General features: G+C 31.2%; 1 protein-coding gene and 1 non-coding gene across 9 annotated transcripts; one reads left to right on the top strand and one right to left on the bottom strand.

Moving 5' to 3' along the window:
- The first annotated feature begins 10,173 nt into the window (after positions 1 to 10,173).
- Positions 10,174 to 10,246, top strand: TRNAE-CUC (transfer RNA glutamic acid (anticodon CUC)). The gene has a single exon. It is a non-coding gene; the product is annotated as a tRNA-Glu (tRNA).
- A 2,922-nt stretch (positions 10,247 to 13,168) lies between these two features.
- On the bottom strand, positions 13,169 to 21,131 carry LOC145074898 (uncharacterized). 8 transcript variants are annotated; one of them, XM_079021225.1, is made up of 5 exons: positions 16,364 to 16,934; positions 15,984 to 16,190; positions 14,609 to 15,826; positions 14,446 to 14,471; positions 13,169 to 13,983 (listed from the first exon to the last, which is right to left on the bottom strand). In XM_079021225.1, the coding sequence occupies exons 3-5, from the start codon at positions 15,702 to 15,704 to the stop codon at positions 13,303 to 13,305; spliced, it is 1,803 nt and encodes a 600-aa protein (XP_078877351.1). In that variant the 5' UTR covers positions 15,705 to 15,826; positions 15,984 to 16,190; positions 16,364 to 16,934; the 3' UTR covers positions 13,169 to 13,302. The 8 variants fall into 8 exon arrangements, with proteins under 8 accessions (XP_078877351.1, XP_078877352.1, XP_078877354.1 ...); XM_079021226.1 differs by lacking the exon at positions 16,364 to 16,934 and adding an exon at positions 16,275 to 16,332; XM_079021228.1 differs by lacking the exons at positions 15,984 to 16,190; positions 16,364 to 16,934 and adding an exon at positions 20,950 to 21,131.
- Between the last annotated feature and the right edge of the window lie 964 nt (positions 21,132 to 22,095).

Here is a 22,095-nt window from a genome sequence, read left to right on the forward strand (position 1 = left end):
CTGTTGCTACACTCGCAACTCTCAAACATTGTCTCCATCTCGGAGATCCAGTTTATGACTTCCACTGGTGTCGGGCTTCCAGATAGACACGATGGTTTGGATGCCATAAAATCCTTGTACTTGCATCCACGTCCGTCATTTCTTCCATCCTGGTTGTTTCGGTGAACTATTGGCGGGTTGGCTTGACCAACAGTCCCACTGTAGTTACCTCCTTTTGGCTGCCCAACATTCAGTTCGGGTTGTTCGATCGGTATGGTAGCTTCCTCTCGATTATGTTGGAGTAAACGCCTGGTTTCCTCCACTTGATGATCCAACATCATTTGGATCATCTCTTGTACTCCGGTCATCGTTATTGGCTCAGGAGCGGCTACCACAACCGATATTTGTTCAATCACAGGTGGTTGATTTCTGTTCCCATTCGCATTCCCAGCTTCACTACGGGTTCTTTCCATTTTGATCTATACACCGAATAAGGTGAATTTAGATCTTTATTTTGGATAGAAGTTTAAATCATCCTTATCTCTCTGAAATGTTTATATGCTAGTTCTAATGTCATAGTCGTACGTTTAGAATCCTAAATACATTAGGTTTCTAGATTCGGTCGGCAACATACCATAGATCCGAACAAATGATAGCATATAGCATATAAAATCATTATAGGCATCTTTCTTAAAATAAACTAGTGCTTGTGTCTAAAATATACTAGACACTTATCTCACAATCATCGCTTAGCATTCTAAGTTTAAGTCTAGAAATCCTACAAATTCCTAGTTCGCATAAACTAATGCTCTGATACCAACTATGACATCCCCATTTTCACGGCCAGAAAAGACCGATTTTGTTTCTGCTTTGTTTAAAAATCAGAGTAACATTTTAAATAAAAGTGTTGTGGAATTTTTTCCTATAATAAAATATAATAAAGATTTATCAAAGCATTTTCGTAGAAATGTATTTCATTAAAAACCTCGGGATGTCATGTTCTATACAGATCAAAAACATAAACAGTACAATATAAACCTTACTACATTTATTCATATCTACAGGCCTATATCCGTAATCTCTCATCCCGAACATCATATCTATGATCGTGCACCACTACCTGTAATACAAGAAACTGAGTGGGTCAGGCTTGGGAGCCTGGTGAGCACATAGGGTTTTCAACCCACAATAAATAAGTTTATTAATTTCATCAGCCAACAATAACCCGATTACCCGTTCCCGTTATCCTCACATTAAGTCCCTAAAACACCTATCATAAGGGACCTAGAATAAGGATTGACATCGGGATGGACACTAATGCTAAGGGGATTCCTCAGCAATAAATGTCCTTAAGGCAACCATGAGGGGGATGGAGTACACCGGTGAGCACATCGTTCACAAACACCTACAGGTTGAGAGCCTGCTAGCGTTCCACTGGACTCTCTAGAAGAGTCTGTGGTCGTCATCTATACTTTGCTGGATGACAGAATCAACAACAACAACATCGAGGCCTCTCATCATTTTATCAAACATCGTCTATTACATCTACCCATGTTTTACCCCAACATTTTTGTAGATATAAAATACATATACAATTTAAATCATTTAAAACATGTATAAAAATCTTTCATCAGCATAGACAGAAAGTATTCAGACAATATGCACACATAGCACGTAGTTTATATTAAATACGTCATATCTATGTGTAAGATGAAAGTAACTATGCACTCACCTGAAAAGGTGGTGATTCCGAACTCAGACAGCGCTTTGCTTCTTAAAAATAATTTCCTTCGACGAAACCTAGTATTATTACTACTAGATTTTGGTTTAATATTTACCGTGACTTATTACTATTATTATTATTATTATTATTATTATTATTATTATTATTATTATTATAATATAAGCGTTTAAACAATATTTTCCAACCACCATGTACAAACAGGGGGCACACATAAAATACCGGAGGGCAGGACCATTTTGGCATATATCACTTCTGAAATCCAACAACCCTATGCGGCCCTTTAAATCAGATTCCCCGTACCGCGAGTAGTTAAAAAGATATTATAACGGCACTTATATAACTCATAATAATAGCCCAAATAATTATTATAAAGTCCTAACTTCTTCGTTATAACTCGGATTTCGGCGTTCTTTATATGTTCGGAGTCCTTGTCACAACCAATACAACTTTCTTTATCGATATTGGGTTTATATGTCACACCCCCGAACCAGACGGCGGAAACGTCCGAGGGCTATTGTGACTCAATTGAATACCATCACAATGAATATACATGAAACATAATATCATACAATACCAAGCATTGGAATATTACAACTGGTAGCGTTTACATTCAGTACATAGTTTCAAAACATTACATTCTTAAAAGTAGATTGTTCAATACTAGTTAAACAAACAACAAGATATCACTGAGTACATGTTTCCCTTCGATTTACCTGTTACCTGAGAATACAAGTATTTTGAAAAAACGTCAACATATGAAATGTTGGTGAGTTCATAAGTAATGTTTGAAATATAGTGGTTTGTATTGTTTTGAAAATCACCAGAAAATCCGATATTTTCTGAAAAGAACTTAGTATAAAAAGTGTGAAGATCCGTAAGTATGCTTGTTTGTTTCTATAAATGTAAAAGAAGGATTTGTAAAACTCGGTATGTAACTCGCAGGTGTATTAATTGAAAACCCTAGGAAAACCCGATGTTTTCCTAATACTTTGCATCAAATAATTTATATCTTGTTATATCGTTACGACAGGTGTATTCGTTGAGTCCCAGTGACGTTGGATTAATTGTGGATTGTGAATTGTTATAAACACACATTAATGAAAATGACTAGTTTACAACCATACAAACGATCCCTTAGGCGTCGCTCGCATTATTCACTTAATCCAAACACTCGGACTTCATGTAGCCCCACAACCGAGGAGGAAAAGAGGGTGCGAAGCCCCGATATTTTCCGTAAGTCGTTCGAGACTATCGTGAATGCGAAGGGCCCTTAGCCCGACTCATATTTGGTGAATTCTCGACTTTACTAGCAGCACCAGAAGGCCCTTGGGGTCCAACAGCACAAAGCCTGTAAAAGTCCTTTTACACGAAATTAGGTCATATAAGACCCAACTACATGTAAGCGAGTTTCCTTCGGGCCTAAAGATCACGCCATTGGGCTAGCTAGGCCCAACAAACATGATTTGAAACTTTTGGGCCCAAAGACGGTGTATCGACGTCTGGTGTATTCTCATGTGTGTATTGACTTCCCGAATTTTCCGCGTGTGTATTGAAGTTTCGTCGTGTTAGTAATTTCGGATTCATTATTGATTCGAGACCGAATCAATTCGTTTGATAACGATTTTTGGTGTTGAAGGTGTATTATAATTTGCCGATAGTCGAGATGCTAGTATTTCCTCATGACGGATTTATTATTTAAAACATTAGGATGTGTCTTTATTGCAGCCCCTTTCTTTTTGGATAATTTACACATTTAACACTTTGTATAAAATAAATTTCTATTTTAGTCCTCAAACCATTTTTCTTGACACTTTAGTATCAAAACTTGTAGAAAAGTTATTTTTCAGCTCAAAGTTATTTGAAAAACAGTTTTAGTCCATCAAATAAAGTTTTTCTCGGCTGAAACCCTTATTTTCGCAATTTTTACACTTTTGGCCCAAAATAGAAAAATTTTGCATCTTTGGTCCTTTTTAAATATGAAAAGCATTTTTAACCCTTGAAATGGACTTGGAGCACTAGTAGTCCCCTGTTTTATAGAAAATCACAGTTTCAGCCCCTCTAATTTGAAAATCTCGCATATTGGGCTTTATTGGGCCGAAAAATTCATTTTTGGCCCATTATGCTTAAAAATTTCACATTTAATCCTTCCAAGAGAATATTTCCAGAAAAATACCTTATTGAAACTGTTTTGACTCATTTCATCCATCAGAATTTGTATTTTGTCATTTTGGGCCCTTTAACTTTATATTTTTAACATTTTAAGTCCAAAAATGGGATTTTTAGCCCAATGAGTTCATGTTAACCAACTTGGTTATTTTTATAGAAATGATTTGTGTGTAATAATATGTTTAACACTTGTTTCATACATCCTAATGCAAATCTCGATTTTTAAGGACTTTTTGACTAGTTTCAACACCATAATCACATATAAACATGTAAATAAGCATAGAAATCATACAAAGCATACATATACTCATAGATCTACACATTTGCTTGTATTCCCCCCCCCCCCACAAAACTTATAAAAACCGAAAAATAGGGGGTATGAAGCTCACCTTTGGGTGTGGTTTCGGTTTTGGAGAAAAGATGGAAGGAAATGAGGTGATTTTCGGCCCTAGCACACTTTGATGAAGATCTCGACCTTGAGGTGATTCTAGGATGCAAGATCATGATTTCTTATGAGTTAAGAAGAGATGTTTGATAGATCAAGGAACCTAGATCATAGATTTAAGTATAACCTTACCTTGGATGGTGATTCTTGTGAAAAATCTCCTTGAAATGCCCTTAATTCTCGAAAATTTAGTGAAGAGAGGTGAAGGTGTTCTTGAGAGTGTTTGATAAGTAAAAAGTGATGAAAGTGTGTGTGTGTGGGTGCTTTCGGTCGAGATCAAGAAGAAGAGAAGAGAGAGAGTTGAGTTGACAATCCTAGATGCATGTTGGTCCATGCATGGAGATATGTGGGGTATAAGTGAGGTGGCAAGGCTTAAGTCAACTCCTTACCTCTTGGACTTGGGCTTTGGGCCGAGAATTTGGAAGGAAAATGAGATCATTGGGCTTTAATGCCCTTAAGCCCATATTATAGTTAGTTTTGATGATTTTTGGCCCAAAAAAAATATAATATGATTTTTACACTTTGTTAGGCTAGTTTAGGTTAATTATGGTTCATAATATTTAATTTATTTCATTCTAGGTCCAATATGGCCCAAAATGTTGAAATAAATGAATGTGGATCCAATTAGAGCCCATTTAAAGGTTCTAAGTCCATGATAGTCAAATTGGAAGCTTATTGGTCCAATGAGTCCAATAAGGAAGTCCTAGCCCAAAATGGACCTAACAAGAACTTCTAGGGTTTCCAATTGCTTGTTGACTATTTGTAGTACTTGTATGGTGTATTGGATTGAAATTTTGTTGTCATAGAGTAAGTATCATACATGCTCTTAAGTTTTTGATTCTACATTTTACTTGAGTGTAGTGATTACAAGACACAAAATTTCTAGTTGTGACATTATATAACACTTTATTTTTTACACTTATTTTTATCCTTTATTTATTATATCATTATAAACAAGTAATAAGCACATAAATTCACATAATTCACGTATTACTCAAATAATTCATCTTTATTACTTCAAAATAGGTTACAATGGTTGACCTAACTATTACATCACTATATTAATGCTTAGCCCAAAAACACGAGCGTTACACATGAACACCTTAGGAGTGTTAGAATGCTCAAAACCCTTCACACCCAACATACTAGGTGGCTTCCGCGTCAAAAACATGCTTATGAGTACGCTAATCATACACTCACGTACGCCCCACGTAACCATTTACCACCCTTTTCTCATATAACGACCAAACTTGACAATTACTAATAGAACGAGGGTTTATAGAGTATACCTGGTCTTGGGATGTTACATTAATATGTGTACGGGGTTGTGCGGAGTGCACACATGTATAAGATCGAATTAGAAGCCGGTTTGACGACTAGTCGAGGGTTCGGGGGACAGCACCCCTGGGTCCAGGGTTTCCAAAGGGGTAGTGCCCCTGGCGAGGTCCAAGAGGCGGAGCCCCTGGCTGGGGAGCATAGTGGAAAATTCAACTTCTTAAGGGTGATTATAGTAAAACTAACGAAACTCGTTAGTTTTGGTAACCCTAATCCGTATTATCCTTACTTGCTTCCAAAGCAACTAATGACGGCCCAACCCTAATGAAACCCTAATCTCATTTAATATATAAACGGTTCTTCATCTTCAGAAGGAGTTTATGAAATTTAGCTCTTATTTTCATCAAATTCTCACATAATCTCTCTAGCAAATTGGCTTACGATTTTTATGCCTAGAATCGTAAGTGTCCACTTGGATTATCCTAGGCTGAATTTCTTGCAACCCAGGCATAGGGTAGAAATATCAGTTCAGAAAGTGTTCTCCCGATTCAAGTTGGTATCCAGATCTTCACTACAAACCCTAATTTTTCTTACAGTTATTACTACTACAACTTATGCTGGAGTGATAAGAGTCATGAGCGAATTACAATTGCATATATTATCATTTATGCACTTTAAATTCAATTATTCAATGTCAATTGACAATTAAAATCGAAGTAATCTGAACAGTGAATATATGTAGTTAAACAAATAATATAAACAAGTATGTATACTTCGCATATTTGACTCGAGATATTGATATAATAGGAGCTCTACATAAAATTGTTGATGAAGAAAGAGATATAAAGATCAAATGTCCTCTAGAATATGAACTTTGGATATTTAAGGTATCATATCATGGATTAAGTAAATAACCTTAACATGCAACTACACTATGAAACGATGTCTATTAATAAGGAAATGAGTAGTGTGGGAGCACTTATTGATTTTTTTTAAGACTACCAAAAACATGAGTTTGAAAAGGCTTAAATTGTCTGATTTTGGGATTAGTACAGTGTTTTTTGAGACAAATAATAAAATAATAACTTTTATTCGACCAAGTTAGCTATTATCCGATTAGATTAATGGCCATAAATATACGGTAATAACTTTTAAGAAAAACAAACCTTTATAAGAGTGATATTTAATCATCGACACTAATACATGAACTTTTAGCTCAATATTTATTCAATATTCATTGTTTTATATACATGGCTGATCAAGCTACTGGTTCATTGGAGAAAATGTTTGAGCAATAGAAGTAGTATAAAAACATTTTGGTTTCTTATTCACAATATAAAAGTTAAAATCATTGAATACTGGTAAGCTAAAGGCAAGTTGCAAAGATCTTGAAAAGAGATTGTGAAATGGTCATATCTCAAACGTTAATGGTTTTTATTTAACAAACTATAATTGATACAAAAGTTTTACCAATTGAACATAATACATATAATGCAATACTAAATTTATTAAAAATCATAAACACATATCTAGTTTCTTATATAGTATACATAATATACTTGATTGTTCAGTTGCATCAACCATTAGAAGCTTTCAAAACTATATCTTTTAAGTCCTTAATTGCGATCTACCATGTCTTAAAAGAGAATAAACTCTTTAGCTTTGATTTTGATTTAGAATGAGTTTATTGAACATATTGATTATAAAAAGTATAGTAGATAATTTTCTCAAAAAATGCTACAATATTAGAACTTACAAGGAAAATTTTTATAAGGCCTCAATTTGATTTTAGCACAAGACCTCCAAAATATAAGGGTCGAGTTTAATACCATATGTTGAATTTATAGACATAATGACATAATCAACTCAACATAAACTTGATAAATCTTAAACCAAATGAAGAACACTTACTTAGAGAAGATGATATTTTTTGATTTTAAATATGGCGATTTCATTATTCATTTTCACTTCATGTAATGGTATCTTATTGATCAATCTGATAGATGGATAACATATGTAAGATTTTGGTGTTTTTTTAATGAGTGAATATTATAAAAGACCCTAGCAAGGAGACATCTAAAAAGGATTTTAAAGACATAAATTCCAATCAATGTGAAATTTCTGCTTCTTATGCACAATCCATCTAAAATAAAAAGACATAATATTAAAAAAAAAAGTTATATATTCGGGGCCTATTCTTCGCGAAAATGCAATCATTTTTGAACTTCCATAAACACAACCACGAAGTCGACATAGTGATATCCAAAAAACCTCTTCCTGGCCGAAGAAAAAGTGATCAAATTTTGGAAAAGAATCATATCACCTATCGAGGAAATGGATGAGAATCAACATCACACCACCAGGCTATTCTCCCCATAATAGTAGAAACTACATCATGCTCCAACAAAACATGATTCATGGATTCAGCAAAATTATTACAAATAGGACAAAGGACATTCGAAACATTAATACTTCGAATAATCAAGTTATCTCTCGTTGGCAGATGATTTAAAGAAGTCTGCCAATAGAGATAAGATTATAGTGTTTAAATAAATAGAGAAATTATGTTAAAGAAGAATATCCATCATACTACATATACTTAAGTCTAAAGATTTGTCATGTCATTATAGAAAATATAGCGGTATATAATATAATTGCATCTAACACATAACAAGAACCCTATGAAATAATATGATAGCCACGTTAATGGGCAGGGTCGATCCTAAGAATTCAAATGCCCAGGACGAGACGGAAAAAATGGCCATTAGGCTTTAACGTGCAACAAATTAAATTACATATTTTTTAAAACGATGATAAACTTTATACCAATAAACATAGCAAAATCATAGTATTTTAATGAATAATTACATATCATAACAGTTAACTGACGATCCGTGAAGCTCTTCTAGTATTCTTTATAGCAAATTGGTTGAACAACTCTTCGTAATCTATACTATCTAAGATTTCGTTCTCGATAGATATCATCGTCAAACCGCTAAGTCTTTCTTGGGACATTGTGGAGCGTAAGTCAATAACTTCAATTTCGAAAAACTTCTTTCAACAGATGTCACCATTACTGGAATAGTCATTTGAGAAATAATCAAATTCTTTCAAAAACTTCAAAACATCTATAGGGTTGTTAAATTCATTGGTTTCCAATATCTCAAATAATTTCAACTTCGTATAAAGTTCCTCGGCATCAATATCCAATTTGAGGGGAATTGAAGATAAAATATTTGGTTTTCTATTTCCACATAATTTGAGGGAAACTAAAGATACATATTTTAAGTCGTCTTGTCATCGTCTTGAAAAAACACTCAAGTTTGAAGAAAGATTGAATATTGATGCCGATGAACTTTATACGGAATTGAAATTATTTGAGATATTGGAAACCAATGAATTTAGTAACCCTATAGATGTTTTGAAGTTTTTGAAAGAACTTCAAGCATTGCATATAGAATAATGTTGACTATTCTAGTAACAGTGACATCTGCTGAAAGAAGTTTTTTGAAATTGAAGTTATTGAAATCTTACTTATGCTCCACAATGACCCAAGAAAGTCTTAGCGGTTTGACAATGATATCTATCGAAAACGAAATCTTAGATAGTATATATTACGAAGAATTGCTTAACCAATTTGCTATCAAGAATGCTAGAAGAGCTTCACGGATCGTTGGTTAACAGTTATGATATGTAATTATTCATTAAGATACAATGATTTTCTATGTTTATTGGTATAAAGTTTATCATCGTTTTAGAAAATATGTAATTTAATTTGTTGCACGTTAAGGCCTAAGGGCCTTTTTCCGCATCGTCCTGAGTATTTGAATTCTTAGGACCGGTTCTAGTGGTCGCCTTAAACATTTAATTGTGCAAGTCATAGTAACATGTAAAATATTTTGACTCGAGTACACAAGTTACACCTAACATAAGGTGTATAAAAAATTCTTATTGATTGTATATCAGGGTATACGAAGTTACTAAAACAATAAATCTTATTTATCTAAATTAAATTCTTATTGATTGTTTTTAAAAAAATCATATTTTTAGATGTATAAAGTTCATTGATTTACCTACTGATGAGTCATAAAAAAAACTATTCATGATTCAAATACTTAATAACAAAAAAGAATAATCAACTTGAATTTGATCGATTTACCTTAGGGGGTCAATTTAAAGACCAATAAAGGATTTTTATCTTCAAAACTCCTCAGAGCTAAAACATTCGGTTTAAGATGTATATTAATTGGCTACACATTGTCATTTTAGATATTCTAGATCTACATATAAGATGTTGGCTAAAGTCTTTGTAATTTGAAGATGTTAATATTATTCATAACACAGTTCCATTTTTTTTAGTACACCAAATAGTTGCATTTATTGATACCACAAGAAAATTTTGAAATTCCTGAAAATCACATTATCGTACCTAGAAAGATAAATTTTAAAAACTGACGGAAAAACATAATTTGCGGAAAATTAATATATACAGATTTTAATATTCTTTAATTTTATCCCATATTTACTATCTTCTTTCAACAATTTAAAGAATTATAAATCGAATTCCGTTGTAGTCTAGTTGGTTAGGATATCCGGCTCTCACCCGGAAGACCCGGGTTCAAGTCCCGGCAACGGAATAATTTATTTTTATATAAGATTTTCAAGTTTCACAAACTTCAACTAAATTTATAAATTTGTCATTTTCTGTCCCTCCAATTGTCTTAATTCTCAATCATTCACTGCACTTGAAATATTCATGGTACTAGTTGTATCCCCTTCAATATTCCAGTTTTGCTTCTAATTTTATTTTCCCGTCGAGGGATGTCAAAAAGTTCCGTGGGCCCCGTCCCGTTTGGGGAAATTTTTTTAAAAAAATCGGGAGCGGGGACAAGGTTAACCCCCGTTTTAATTTCGGGGGCGGGGGCGGGGGTAGGCAATCATGTCCCGAAACCCCATAAGGACTCCGTTAATAAATTACACATATATTTACATATACTAATTATATGAATAAAATAAACAAAACCATGATTGTGAGCTTCCAAAATTCATAAAAAAAAAACATGTTTTTAAGTTGTTAGTATAATGTTTTTAAGATGCCATAACTTTTTTGTGTATGTATGTTTCTGAAACAAAGCTTCGATTTTTTGTAATTTAGCTTTCTGAATTTTCATAAGTACTAAAATTTATTGTATTGACGAAGTGTTCATATATTTACGGATGTGTCCAAGTGTACATGGTCATGGTTTTTCTGAAGTTATGCTTGAATAAGAGTCTACAAGTTGTCCTCCTAAAACAATCTGAAAGGTTTTTGTTTTTTCTTTTGATGATTTGCATATTTGTTACAACATTTTCTTAATAATATAGATTTTCATTGATCATTTTTGTTTTTTTCAACCAAATGATTCAGAAAAAATCAAAGCAATGCCCTACACATATTAATGCTTTTCATTGATCATTTTTTGTTTATGTGTTTTAATAAGAATTTAGGTTAAATGAATATTAAACGAAAATCGGTCAAAATGCTGAGACTTAAATTAGTTTTGATGATTATATATACCATGTTCAAATCAGGTGAGAAAACAACCTATATAGCATTCTTGTGCTTATCTGTGATAAAAGAACAAATGGAAATAGGAAAACAAGGTTGGGGTCAAGGGACCTCGTGTATTAGAGAATCTTATATAGGTCACACCCCACTAACTTTGTTATATATTTATTTTACATTAGAGCACCAAGAATTAAACAAAATTAATAGTACCACTATATAAAAGTATATGCATTTCAATTAATATGTGTTAAGACTTTGATATTCAGACTTCACCATTTTTCCATAATTTTAATGTTCACTGATAGTACATGGGACTATTTTAACTGCTTGAACGGAACAAAAGATAGTCTTATCATACGAAGGATAGTTTCACCTGAAAGATTATTTCCTTTATGATACATAAGTGAAATGTGTATATATTACTATTATATAAAAGTATGACGTGATTGGCCTAATTTAGCATTCCTATAATATATAAAATTGTCTTTATGACAAGTTTATAATATGAGAAAAATGCAGGAAATAGCAATTTACTTTATTATTTCTATTACTGTAAGCAATTTACTTTACTCTTTCCCTACAATAACAAGGTACTTACATATTTTTTTTACCAATAATACCAAGGTACTTACATTGTCTCTTAAACCTTGGCTCAATGATTCCCTTTATGATGGTTTCTCATTAAAACTATACTTGTGATTAATTGCTTTGTTTACCATTCTTATAATCAACTATTCTTTTCAAGTAAAGTATTTGTTAATAGTTGTTCCATGGATGGTGCATGTTAGAAAGATTTCTAGAAAATTGTTTGTGATATAAAGAAAAACTAAATTGTTTGTTTATTTGCAAAATAGTCATGGTCGGAAAATAGTTGGGATCTTTGTTTAGGATATATGTTTATTGTCAGTTTAGAATAACATTTACCATAGTTCTATAAGTTTTTTGAATTTAGCATGATATTAACAAAATTTCATTAACCTGATATTATATTACATATACTTACACATTTATTATAATAATAATCATTCATTAACACAACATAGTTATATTTTACTTTTATTTTTAATTAAATACTACAATTTTGCAGATCAAACTGTTATGGTTATTTTTTTACTTTTACATAATATTTCATGTTTTCTTACAATCAAAGTTATGCTATATTTTTTTGTTGGTATTTTATTTTATTTTTTGTCTATATAATAACTATAAATATCAACCGTGGTTTTCACAGGTTATAACCCAGCTAATTATAAAATAAAACATGAGTGTTAATTACACACTCTACAATGAGAATTAGAAAATAATACTTGCTCACTTTGTCCCTTTTAATCTCTCTTTTCTTGACATAGGCGAATGAAGAAAGGGGCAACGAAGGGTATGTTGGTGTGACAGGCTTCTACGATTGACCAAGAAAATAAATGATTTATTAACAAAGGAGACTTTTAGTAACCTCGTGATTTGGGGTTAGAAGCTTGTAACCTTAAAAGTGTAAATTAGACCATTAACAAATTTAAGTGATATTTAATAACAAAACAAAGTGTTAAAAAAATATTAAATTAATTATAAATTAAAACATTGTTGATTTATATGTACTTAATACCCTAATTTTAACGGTGTAACAAAATGTAACCAAGTTGATTGGCCATGTAATGACATGCAAAGTTGAACTAAAATTCAGAGACTATTTTTGTAATTTACTATTGTTAGATTAACAATCCAAGTACCAAATTTCCATAAAATGAAACCAAGAGTGTTGTCCATACAAATAAATCAAAGATCAACAAAACGTGAGGATTTCACCAACTTGTATGGACAATTTCTACAACTTACTCTACTAAGTACATTGCAAAAAGACTCCACAATAGGAAAACACAAATCACAATATCCGGGTTTAAATCTAAAACCTCTTTGATATTCCTACATGTCACCACCAAACCACTTATGCATAAACTAATAATTATGTTAATAATACCTCAATAGCAACCACTAAAAGGTTTGTAGGCTAACTTAATTCCATAAAAACACCGACATTACCATAACCAAAATGAAGTTATCAAGTAGATACAAACAAACCGACTCCAACAAAAAAAAAAAAAAAAGAGACCTAAATTACCGTTTTCTTGCATACTTTATGAAACCTATATATTACTCAAAACCTTTGGTATTCCAAACCATAAACGATTCCCTTTTCTGAAACTTACACTGTTGAAACCCACTCATGGCCTTCCCCATCAAGGCCATTGCAGCAATACTCGGAAACTGCTTTTTCTCATCTTCCTCCGGAGGCCCCACTTTACAGTCTCCCTTTTCAATTCTTTCCACCACCGGACTCTTTTGCCCCTGATTACTACTCCATCTTTGAATCCAAGCATTCGAAAGTCCAACAACCTCTTTATTATTATTATTATTATTATTATTATGACGATCACTAGATTCAGCTATCGCAGTTTCTGATGGTGGGCCCACTTTTACTTTTGTAAAAAGCTTGTTTTCAGGTGAAGTTTTTGGAAGCAAACTTGACCCGGTCAGCTTGAGGCGTTTGATCCAACGGCTACCTGGCTCTGAACCATGGTTAGTTGTGTGGCCACATGAGTTTGAGTTTGAGTTAGTTGTGTGGCCAAGGTTGATGTCTAGGCTTTGTGTTCTTGATGTGCATGGGTCGCTTTTTTCTTTTTCTTTTTCTTTTTCTTTTTCGGTTGAGCTTGATGAAGCTGGGAGAGAGGATATTTCTAGGTTAATATCCGGGAGTTCCATTTTACGTTTTCTGTGTGTGTCTTTTGGTTTTGACAAGGGTAAAATGGGAATATTTGACTCCATTGTCATCTCCTGAAATGTTACAAAAAAAAATGAATGAGTTCAATGTTGGCAACTTTTTCACAGTGGATTTATGCAACATTGTAATAAGAATAAAATGTTTTGATTTTATAAATGACTATTTATGCAACAATGTTTTATCTTTTTACTAATTATGCAATAATGTTTCAGATTTTTTATAGATGCTTATCAGTGTAACAATGTTCTACTTTTTTTTTTTTACCAATTTATGCTTACAACGTTTCACTTTTTTACCAATCTATGCTTACAATGTTTCCTTTCTCCATCAAACTTTACTAAAATGTTTCACTTTTTACCAATTTATGCATCAAATTTTCACCCTTTTACCAATTAATTGCTACTATGGAAGTATATATTTTAACCTAAAATTAATCTATTCCCAGTTGGACACCTAAAAATCAGAGAAAAATCAAGAAAAAGAAACCAAAAAGGGTTTAAGGTACAGTAATGGACCTTGGTTCGTGGGGAGAATTGTACACCTGTAATAAAAGATAAGAAAATGTAAGTTAACTACTGATGTCAAAAATTTAAATAAAAATGTCACATCAATAGCAACAATAGATATGAAAAAAGAATCCTATCAATTGGATAAAGGATGTGGTTCAAAAAAGCTTACCAGAAAGATGATTCTCCTTGAAAGATTCCATATCCATGGTGTCAGTATCAGCTGATGACTCATTTTTTTGAACATCTTCAATCTTTTCCTGAGATTCTTGATCTGAAGACTCCAAAAGTTGAAGCTTTACCCCTCGTTGACTATTAGCAAAATATGCAGGGCTGCGGTTGACCTCCCTTACAGTTTCTTCTTTAAGCCGAGTTGATACCATGGACTCCCTAAAGATCTGCTTTTCTTGATACACTTTAACATCAGTTTGTTTTGTGATTAACACACTGTGAGTTGTCTTGGAAAAACTATGAAGACCCTCTAAATGTGAAACATTTTGAAATGACTGCATTGTCCCTGGTTTGATCACTTCTGGACAACTTTGATGTGGAAAGAATCCCATTCCAATATGTTTTTGCATCCTTTTGTATTGTTCTGCAATTAAAGAAGGTGAAGAATTGCTGCTTGTAGAAGGGTCAGTCTTCAAAAGGGATACATTATCTTGTCTTAAAAAAGATGACATCTTGTGTTCTTGTTCCATGGCTACTGAATTAGTTTTTGGCAAGTGGTTTTTGGATGCGAAAATGGTTTTAAGCTGGCTGATGTTTTCTGGTCCATGGGTTGTTTGGCTTTCACCAAAAAACATGTGATACTTCACCTGTTCAGAAGGAATTTGTGATGCTTCTTCACGTTGAAAATGACATTCTCTTGATGAAGATCCTATATTCAAAGCAGCTGCTGATTTCATGTGAGAAACTTGAGGTCCTAATGCTTGAGCTTGACCTACTTCGTTCATTATGAAACTTCTCCCACTTTCTTGACCTCGTTTGAAAAATGGGAAAGATTGAGTACCTGGTTTCTTTAAACTCATTGCTAATTCCAAGTCGTTGATCCCTTTTGAAGATCCACAGCTATCAGATGCTATGTCAACTCCCTTTGTGTGTATCTTCATATCAAGATCATCTTCTTTTCGAATAAGGCGAGTTGAAGGAACATGTGTGCTTGATTCAAATCTTGTTCCTGTCCAATGTGTGAGCCATGCAGATTGGTGAGGTTCTATGGATTGTACAGCTTTTCCGTTGTTGTTGGGATGAGATTTCTCAGGCATGATGATTGGAACTTACAGCTTGCTATAAATATACCACCAATTCACCTTCAAGTCTGACAAGAACTTAACTAGACTGTTCAGCAATGTCACTTTCAAGTTGCACACTTCAGAGCTTCATCTACCTAGGATGGAAACATTCAAGAGAAGAAAAGAGTTAAACTATGATCACGTCAGAAGAAATGAAGGTCTAGAAAGGAACATAGACTCTTAGATTAGGACCCAATAATTACACATGGCTTCATAGATGCCCTAGTTTTTGCGTAAAAACCACTGTCTTACTATTCTTAATTTTACATGATTTAATTCTTCATATCCCTTCAGGTGTTACGAGTAATAGCTAGGATTTGAAATCCAGACAGATTTTCATCCGTTTTCTACTCCCAAACTCGAATTCCACCCTGCCAAACCCTATCGCAACTTCCTTCCAACCATTACAAAAACAATTTATAATTTTACAAAGCGTCAACGCCTCAACCTCTCAATTTTCTGCACAAAATTGAAACGGAAAAAGCTAACAAAACAAGGTAAACACGATCGCACAAACAGTCAAAGAAACAATTGAAATCTTACGGCATCTACAAAAAACATATGAGCATACAAATTGTCATTTTAGGTTTCGGATATGCCAACAGAGTGTCGAAATTTAAAATCAAACTTACTTGTGATATCGACGAGTTGGAAGATTTACAGAGAGAATTTAGCAGATGACTACGAATTATAAGGTGGAAAATGATGTGATCTATAGGAAGACACGACAAGAAATCAGAGCCGCAGGATATTATTCGTTACAGTCAGGGCCGTACGGGGAAGAAGATAGAGATGAATATGTGGCCGAGGCGATGCCTGTCCATGATGCATACATAACATGTCATATGTGTGTATGTATATGATGGTGCAGAGGAAGATGAAGAAAACGAGAGAAGGGAAAGAAGGAAAGCAAGTGAAGCCGGCTGTTGCTATTCAGGGTTCAAGTCCACAACTGTGGACATAGGTGAAATAGTTAGAAGGAGATTAGATGTGTCAGTTAAAAAAAAAAAAAAAAAAAAAAAAAAGCCGGGTGTTGCTATTAGCACCCAATTTATAGGTCAAAAACCACCTCGATCAAAACAATTTTGACTTTGATAAAATAACTCAGTTGGAGTAACGTTGTCTTGATTTTCTTCCTACCCCGTCAAACAATAAATTTATCATAAGATTTAATAATTTTAACATTTTTATCCTTATAGTTAAGACATATTTTCAGTTTATATCCTTTCTTATTTTAAAAAAATTGCTTTGAGTCCTTCTTACTTCAATTTACTATATGTTAATATTTAAACTTTATATATATATATATATATATATATATATATATATATATATATATATATATATATATATATATATATATATATATATATATATATATGAGTAAACTGCATAAATGGTCCCTATGATTTGGGGTAATGTACGAGTTTGGTCCATAACTTTTTTGGACCGTTCCTATTATATCATTTTGTTGCGCGTTTAGTCCGACCTAAAAATACTGTTATGCCTTTATTAACCATTTTAATTAATTTTTTATTCACAAGTTATTAATAAAATTAAAAGATAATAAAACTCCCACTCCTTCCATTTATCTTCATCAGCGTGCAATTGACCACCACCTTCTTAAACTCCTTCCTCCTCTCTTCTCTAAATTATTTATATGTGGATTTTTTATTTAATGTTTTTTACTCATTTTTTGAATATAAAAAAACGAAATATGATATTTTTCGTATTAGGCAAAACTAATAACTATATTTATATTTATGGTCTTTTAACTTATCCTACATTTATAATAAATACCTTATCATTATTTCAATGTGGTGTAAAGGTATTTATTTAACATATTTTTTAGACATCGTTTCGTCCATCCAGCCAAAAATCAAATTGAGATCAAGGAACACATGAATGTTGATTTACAAGAATCGTATCCAACGCATAGAGTTTTGTCACTTTGACGTCCCAACATATCATAACGTTTTACTAGATGAGAAATAATATATAATGCTCGACTTGATACCTATATTCCATCAAATGCACCATGTAATAATTATAATCTTCATATAGTTGATGTCTCTGATAATTAATTATATTAATTTATATATTATTAACATTACATATTTTATTGTTAATATTAACGTATTCTATGTAAAAATTAATCAACTAGGTGGGACCAAGACAACCCCTATCGGTTAAGGAATAATCGTAGATTAATATGAGCTTAATCAATATAGAAATTAAAACAAAATATTAATATGAAAATAATCAAAGATAAATAAAAGTACAATCATTATTATAGTTTATAACAAATCCATTTTGTATGTATAGATAAATAAAAATACAATAAATTTTTTTGTCTTTTTCGTTACATCATTCGTTTATGTGTTTTATTTTTTTATTTTGTTTTAAGAGATTTTATTGTTACTTTTTAAATGAATAATCTTAACTGTTATAATAAAAAAACTTAACTATCAAAATAATAATTATATTTTAACAACTATTTGTTAAGATAACAATTATATTTTATCAACTATTCGTTTAAAAAGTAACAATAAAATATTTTAAAGCTGAATAAAAAAAATAATAAAGGATATAAACGAATGATGTAAACGAAAAACACATAAAATAACATTAAATAATTATATTTGATGTTTAATAGTTATCTGTGGTTCTATTTTAATTTTTTTATTCGAGAAAAAGATAAATAAAAAAATAAAAAAAAAAACGTTGTATATTGTACCGAGCAAGACGTAAAAAAAAAATATTAAATCGTATATTCGATTAAGACGTCAAAAATATTAAAAGATTTTTAAACTACAAAAACAAATATGAATAAATAAAAGTAAGAATAAATAACAATATGATATATATATATATAATTTATATAATTAATTTTGAAAAATAAAAATAGTTTTATAAGAAATCTATACAAATTCAATTAAAATAAAGAACAAATAAATTTTTTATATAATAATAATAATAATCAATTGTTAAAAGAAAAAAGAAAAAGAAAAAGAAATAATAAGTTATTCTTTTATATGAAATAATGACTAAAACCGTAATATTTATAAACTACAAGGATATAAATATTAAATTGTAAATTTAGGAACCAAAACTATAAATCAAATCAAAATACAAGGACCATTTCTGTAATTTACTTAAAAAAGAACATGAAAATGATTTTGAAAAGTAGACACGGTAACAATCATTATATTTATAATATTACTTTAATTGAATTTACTGGCAGTGGTTTTGTGTAGGTGGTTTTGACTTTTTATCGGGTGTGTTTAAAATCCCCCGGTGAAGCCGAGTTGATCCAGCCGCCCGTCTTTGTCTAAAACTACTACTTAACGAGATGGTTTTTAATTATATGGATGTGTCGGTGTCTATGATTTAGTTGTGATTAACATTACAATCAGGCAATCTAGGAATATTAATTAAACTAAATAATTATGTAATCTCAGTTTAAAGAAATTAACCATATTTTTTTTTTCAAAATGGTTGTTTGTTAAAAAAAAATCTCACTATTTCTAGTTGCACCCTACTGAACACGCATAGCACTTGCACCCAGTTTTGTGTTCAATTTAACGAAAATTTTTTTTGGTGAAAATGAAAACAAAATAAAAGAAATTTATGTTCTTACGTTTCATTAAAGGAATGAAGTTAAGAGAAATAGAATGATCATTTTCTCTCTTAATTTTCCTTCTGATTTAAGAGGATTTGAGAAACAAATAAAAATGATTAATTTATTTTACACTTCTCTCCAATTCGGGAATACAAAATGAAATTTTATTTCTCATTTCTTTTTATTCTTTTCTCTCCTGACTTTCTTTTCTCTTCTTTTCTTTTCTTTTGTTAAACTCGAGAACTAGGCGTTGGTCTTTCAGGAACCAACGACCCGCCTCTCTCCCTTAAATGTTTTCTTCCATGTCCATTCACGAAACGACATCAAACGAATGGATAATGGATACAAGAGCTACCCACCATGTGCATGTTAATGAAGCTATATATTTGAAACTCTTAGACATAATATCAATTATCATTCGACTTTAGTCAGTAATGGGTCCTCAATTTCTGTAACAAAGAACAAACAATTGAATATACTTTGTTTTTGCGTTCTCAACATTTCAGGTGTTTTCATTTGATTCTTTCAATATATATATATATATATATATATATATATATATATATATATATATATAGCGTCGGTCCAAAGATTTTTTAGGGCCCAGGTTTAGGTATGATATGATGATACTAATTACTAAAGCAAAACAATTAGAAATATATTTAAAATACATATATTCAAACAATAAATTTATGACAAGAAGGGACTAAAATCTCTCTCTCTCTCTCTCTCTATATATATATATATATATATATATATATATATATATATATATATATATATATATATATATATATAAAGTCAATTTAATGCACTAATTCAGGCATATTAGTACGATTACGATTTACCATTGTCTTTTACCAAATCAAACAAAATTTCTTGAGTAAATTAGTCCTTATGGTTTGGGGTAATTTGCATGTTTGGTCCCTAACTTATTTTTTTAACCCGGAAGGTCCCTATGGTTTGTTTTTGTTACGCGTTTGATCCCTACTGTTTATTTTTATTACGTGTTTGGTCTCTGTCTTATCTAAAAAGACTATTATTTAAAGAGGAAAAAATGATGGGGTAGGTGAGGTAAGGTCAGGGGGTGGGATTAGGGGTGTGCTTATTTAAATAAATTTAAAAAATCAAGGGCATAATAGTCTTTTTAGGTAAGATAGGGACCAAGCGCGTAACAAAAGCAAACAGTAGGGACCTTCCGAGTTAAAAAAATAAGTTAGGGACCAAACGCACAAATTACCCTAAATCATAGGGACCATTTGTGTAATTTACTCAAATTTCTTTTTGATTGTAATGCCAAGTTCTATTATTTCAATTGAAACTCAAACATAATGCCCTAGGATCCTAAAGAAATAACCAAAAGTCTTCCTTATCAATTATAAGTGAAAGCAAAATTTGTCCATCGTGCTAAACATATCTTTCTATCTGATTACAAATGAAAAAAAGATTAAAGCTCTCAAAGTTAAATCAATTTTATCATGTATTATCATCATTTCTTAAATCTTAAAATGATTCAAATCCTCAAATTTCAACGCAAATTGAAGACATACCTCATAAGCGAATCATGGGACTAAGAATTGGATTAATTTTTTGCACCTGAGATGGCAGATGAAGTATCAAATAATTTCTAATGAAAAATCAAACGGATTATCAAACCAGATTTGATAACTCATAAATTGAGATTTTTTCTTCTAACTTTATTGATACTTGATAGCCAGTTACTTCAATTTCCTTTGTACAATTACCATCATTGAGAAGCAAAATCAATATAGGAATTGGATTTGAACCTATAAGAAAACATACCAAACTTTATATGAGATACGTGGCCATTTGCAAACCACACTTCCTATATGAGTTCAGCCACTTTTTATAAGATACGTGGCCATTTGCAAGCCCAACTTTCAATTGTTTGTTTATTATTTATTAATATTTTATTTAGAATAAGAAAACATACCAAACTTTCAATTGTTTGTTTAAATAAGTATTAAATAAATAATCATATATAACCTATAAAATAAATTGTATTAACTCATTAATAGATGTTTGTTATGGATTATATATTAAATTATTAAGTTATTTTGGATTCAAGTCCCTCTTAGACGGTTTTGATCTGATTTAAAGTTTTGATTCATATATTTAAGTTAAATTTCTGTAGTTTATAAATATTACGGTTTTAGTCCTTATTTCATATAAAAGAATAACTTATTATTTTTTTTAACAATTTATTATTATTATTATTATTCAACAAATTTATTTTTTCTTTATTTTAATAGAAATTATATAGATTTCTTATAAAATTATTTTTATTTTTTTTAAATTAATTATACAAATTACATATATCATATTGTTATTTTTTCTTACCTTTATTTATTCGTATTTGTTTTTGTAGTTTAAAAATCTTTTAATATTTTTGATGTTTTAATCGAATATACAATTTAATATTTTTTTTACATCTTGTTTGGTCACAATATACAATGGTTTTTTTTATTTATCTTATGATTGAATAAACAAATTAGAATATAACCCTAGATAACTATTAAACATCAAATATAATTAGTTAATGTTATTTTATGTGTTTTTCGTTTACATCATTCGTATATATCCTTTATTTTTTTTATTTAGCTTTAAGAGATTTTATTGTTACTTTTAAACGAATAATCTTAAATATAAGAAAAAACAACTATTAATAATAAAAGGCAACACTAGACACACATATAGTTGTAATTGAGCTTTTTAAATGTG

Source organism: Lactuca serriola, chromosome 9 (genome assembly GCF_051521515.1).
Source record: "Lactuca serriola cultivar US96UC23 chromosome 9, Lser_US96UC23_V15, whole genome shotgun sequence".
Classification (NCBI taxonomy): domain Eukaryota; kingdom Viridiplantae; phylum Streptophyta; class Magnoliopsida; order Asterales; family Asteraceae; genus Lactuca; species Lactuca serriola.